This window comes from Pteropus vampyrus, unplaced genomic scaffold (assembly GCF_000151845.1).
Source record: "Pteropus vampyrus isolate Shadow unplaced genomic scaffold, Pvam_2.0 Scaffold659, whole genome shotgun sequence".
Taxonomy (NCBI): Eukaryota; Metazoa; Chordata; class Mammalia; order Chiroptera; family Pteropodidae; genus Pteropus; species Pteropus vampyrus.
The window spans coordinates 85,188-89,298 of NW_011889440.1; the positions used below are offsets into that span (position 1 = coordinate 85,188).

The following is a 4,111-nucleotide window of genomic DNA, read 5'->3' on the forward strand; positions in this document are numbered from 1 at the left end:
AAAGGCTCCTAGGGAGCAGGCATCTGTCGAACGTTCTCAGGCGATGTCTCAAAGCCACTACTGTCTGAGACGACGGGGAACGGTTGGGGCGAACAATACACAAATCAAAAAGATGAAGGAAAAGCCAAGGAGAGACCTTAACATATTGTGGGACCCTAGAAGGCCACACGCAGACACATCGCAATGACACTGCCAAAAGCCAAAGTCAAAGCAAGAATCCTCAAAGGAGCAAGAGAGAAGCAACTCGTCACAGACCAGGAGTCGTCGGAAAACGACTAACGGCAGATTTCTCATCGGATACCACCGAGGCCAGAAAGAAAAACTGTCTACCACGAATTCTGCAGCCAGCGAAACAATCCTTCAAAAATGGAGAAATCGAGACATTCCCAGATAAACAAAACCTGGGAGAGTTTGCAGCTAGCAAACCTGCCCTAGAAGAAATGCGAAAGGGAGTCCTTCAGGATGAAATGAAAGTACACTAGACAATAACGCAACAGAACACCCAGAAAGATAATCACACAGGTAGATACGGGACCGTGAACGCATTTTTGTTTCTAACTCCTTTTTTTCTATCTTATTTAAAAGACAACGATATAAAGCGATTTATAAATATGTGGTGAGGAACGCACAATGCATAATTTGTGACAATAGCAGCATAAAAGGGGGAGGGAGGAAAGAGCTACATAGAAGCAAAGTTTTTGAATACCATCAAAATTAAACTGATATTCATCCAAACTACATTACTATAAATTAAGATGTTACTTATAATCTGCAGAGCAACCACTAATAAAAGAACTCAAAGATTTACAGTAAAATAAATGGTTGCCAACGTGTGCGCGTGTGTGCGTGTGTGCGCGCGCGTGTGTGTGGATGAGCAGGCAGCGCACTAACGAGGCTTCTTCAGCTTACCTGTGTCGTACAGCTTTCTGGTTTTCAACCATGTGAATACATTACCTACATAAAAAAAAATCTATTTCCTTCTTTTTTTAAAGAGCCTGTGGCTACAGGCTACAAATGTGGTTAAGCAGGACGTAAGGACGAGTTCAAACACGGGTCTGAGAGAAGGGTGCAGCGGAGAACACGAGGCGTCAGGAGAGCAGATGGCGGGGACAGCACGGCCTGCAGGACTCACCTCGTCAAGCAGGGAGGCACATTTGCTCTGACTCAACAGCAGCAAAAAGGTCAACACAAGGGACGACTCTTGTGTTGGAAATGTGTGTCTGAGCAGGGTGACTCCCGGTGGCCCCGGCCCATTCGCAAACGAGGCGGGCTGGGGGGAAGGCCCCTCGCTCCCGCCCGGGGCCGCTCTCACCTGGACAGATGCGCTGAGGAGGCGCGTGCTCCACCAGCCACGGCTCTTCCCCTTGCTCCAACAGGGAGATGACCTCGGGCTTGGCGGTGTGCTTCCCTGCACAGGAGGAGACCGACCTGTCGCCCTGACAGCATCCGTGGCCGCCCCGCCCCGCCCCATCCCTCGGGCAGCGTGAGCGCGGCCCGAGCCATGTCACGAGCACTGGGCATTTCACGCTGGCAGCGCTGGGCTCGAGACCACCCCAGCCCTGCCGAGGCCCCGTGAGCTCTGAACACAGAGGACGGCGGGCATGGCCATGGAAACGGCCTCATTCCCGGGGGCGGCACCCGCCTTACCCACAGACAGCAGGTGCCCGAAGGTCTCCAGCATCACGTCCCGGTACAGCGTCCTCTGGGCGGGGCCCAGCTGCCCCCACTCCTCCTGGGTGAAGTCCACAGCCACGTCCCGGAAGGTCACAGGCTCCTGAAAGAGCACGCACATTCCCTCTCAGCCTGGGGCCACACCCACCAGCGTCCCCTGGGGATGAGGTGAGGCTGGCAGCCCTGGGGAGGGGACAGGACGCAGAAGGCCAGCCCTGGATAGGGGTCAGGTCTCACTGGGGGCCACTGGGATGTCCTCGAGGGGACTAGATCTCTGGGCTCAATGACCACGAGGTGAGCTAGTCTCCTCTAAGACTCCCGCCCAATCCCAGTGACACTGCCCAGTGGGGACAGGATCCCCACCAGGGCAATGCCCCTCTCCTCTGGAGATGGAGACACTCGTGAGGCCAGGACGAGGCGCACGCACGTTACGAGCTCTGGTCCCAGACCAGAGGCCTTGGGCCCAGGACTGGAAGTGCGAGTTGAGCATTCACAGGCCGCCTTTCTGGCCGCAGGAGGGAATTTTCCACTGCCAGGTCATCTCCGTTCCAAGGGCCGGAGCTAAGTGGCACAGACTGAGCCAGGGACAATCAGTCACAGCTGCTGTCAACAGCACTCTGAGTTTTAAAAAGTCCAAACTGATGTTCTTAGGAAAAACAATCAGGAGTATTTACTGACCAGCACACCCACGGGGACAACGAATTACAGTCCAAACCGGACCTTTGCACAGGCGCATCCCGGACAGCTCCTGCGAGAGCCGGCGGGGGCCCTGGCTACCGGCAAGACCGAGGCTGTGCGTCGCCAGGGGAGCTGCGTGGCAGTCACTGCAGCCCGGGCTCCTTTCCAGGTGCCCTTCCTGGCCTCTCCGTGCTCTGCGGTCCTCCCCTCCAACCAGAAAGCAGCTGTCTGGCCGCCGGGACCACATGGGCCCTGCGCTCCCGCCCTGAAGCCCTGGGACCCTCTACCCACTCACGGCTGCCCGGCACTCCTCCCCGTCCCCACACACCCCTTTCTGTCCCTGCGAGTCACGGCTGCAAACTGAGCCTATCACCTCTGACTGGGGCTGGCCCCAACACTGGGTCTCTGTCCTGAACTGCCATCCCCCACACACACCTGCTCTCGGCAACCGGCTTCACAAACTGATCCTGCTCCATGAGTCCCCTCCTCCGAAAAGCACTTTAAACTACTGACCACGACTCCCCACTCGCATGAAACCCACCGCCACCCCGGGCTTATCAGTGCCAGTGTAGCCTGGTTTTCCTCTCACAGAGCTGCCCGGGCCTGTTTGATGGCTGCCGCTTCTACGTTTGGGGGTAATGGAGACTTTTCACTCAAATGTAACATCAGGTAGACAAGGGCAGACAGCAGAGCATCAGGCCACTTTCGGAGCGATGGCACTGGGGGATCGGGGGGGGGGAACGTGTTCTTTATGCTACTGAAGCTCCTTAGCTGGCTTTGATGTTCACCTGCACCAACCAAGGTCCAAGCGCACACTCTGGCCGCCGCCAAGCTGCTGCACTGAGCCCCAGGTTCACCTCCCGACCCTCCCAGGGCCCCGGTGCAACTCCCCCTGACCCACATCTAAAAGGAACGGAAGAACCACATTCAACAGTCACAGATGGAATGAAATCGTTAGGGATCCGCCAACCCTCATAAGGTAGCGGACATCGGCAGATCTCCGGCGCCTACACGACAACAGCAAAGGCAGATGGGAACATGGTAACGGAGGGGCCGGTCTCCTGCCAACCCCCAGCTCCCGTCGATCCATTCTATCATCTCAAAATGGGACAACCACACACCTTGAGCCCACTGACACCACACAGGAGGAAGGACCCAGCACCTCCTGTGAAGTACTCTTGCCAAAATTATGGAACCTGAACCCAATCCAGCCTCTAGCCCAACCGCCAGCTTACTGGAGGCGAAGGGCCGCAGGAGCTTATCCGGTGACACCACGAAGGCAAAAGCAGGCAAACCGAGACACGTGACCTCTTGTCTGAGGCATACAAAGCACATGCACGTGTGGTCCTTGCTTGGACTCTGACTCGAACAAACGAACTGTAAAAAGATGCTGGGGGACAAGTGGGGAAAACTGAAGGTCAACTGAGTATAGCTAAGGAACGCTGTTCATTTTGTCGGTGGTGATAAAGGTTTTATGATCCTTCTAAAAGAAGATAAAAGTAGTTCTCTCTTAGATGTACACTAGGAATTGTTTACAGCTAAAACAACATATCTGAGATGTGCTTGAAAACACTCCATTTACTTTTTTTTTATAAAAAGCTGCGTGGTTTAGGGCCATGCCACCCTGAACACGCCCGATCTTGTCTGATCTCAGAAGCTGAAGAGGGTCAGGCCTGGTTAGTACTTGAATGGGAGACCACCTAGGAAGACCGGGTGCTGCAGGCGTTAAAAACAAAACAAAACAAAAGGCTGTGTGTTGGAA

General features: G+C 54.9%; 1 protein-coding gene across 13 annotated transcripts in view; it reads right to left on the reverse strand.

Moving 5' to 3' along the window:
• The window catches only part of ZNF606 (zinc finger protein 606), a 46,969-nt gene that overhangs the window by 34,470 nt on the left and 8,388 nt on the right, over window positions 1–4,111 (reverse strand). For 12 of the 13 annotated variants that reach the window (XR_002778202.1, XR_002778203.1, XR_002778204.1 and 9 more), the window contains 2 exons: window positions 1,648–1,774; window positions 1,313–1,408 (listed from right to left, as the gene is read on the reverse strand). Coding sequence is in view for 9 of the 13 variants with exons in the window: in XM_011385105.2 (XP_011383407.1) it covers window positions 1,313–1,408; window positions 1,648–1,774 (223 nt within the window). In the remaining 4 variants the exon portion in view is untranslated. Of the gene's footprint in view, window positions 1–1,132; window positions 1,186–1,312; window positions 1,409–1,647; window positions 1,775–4,111 lie in introns of those variants that run through there. The other variant, XM_023525968.1, reaches the window with a different exon arrangement.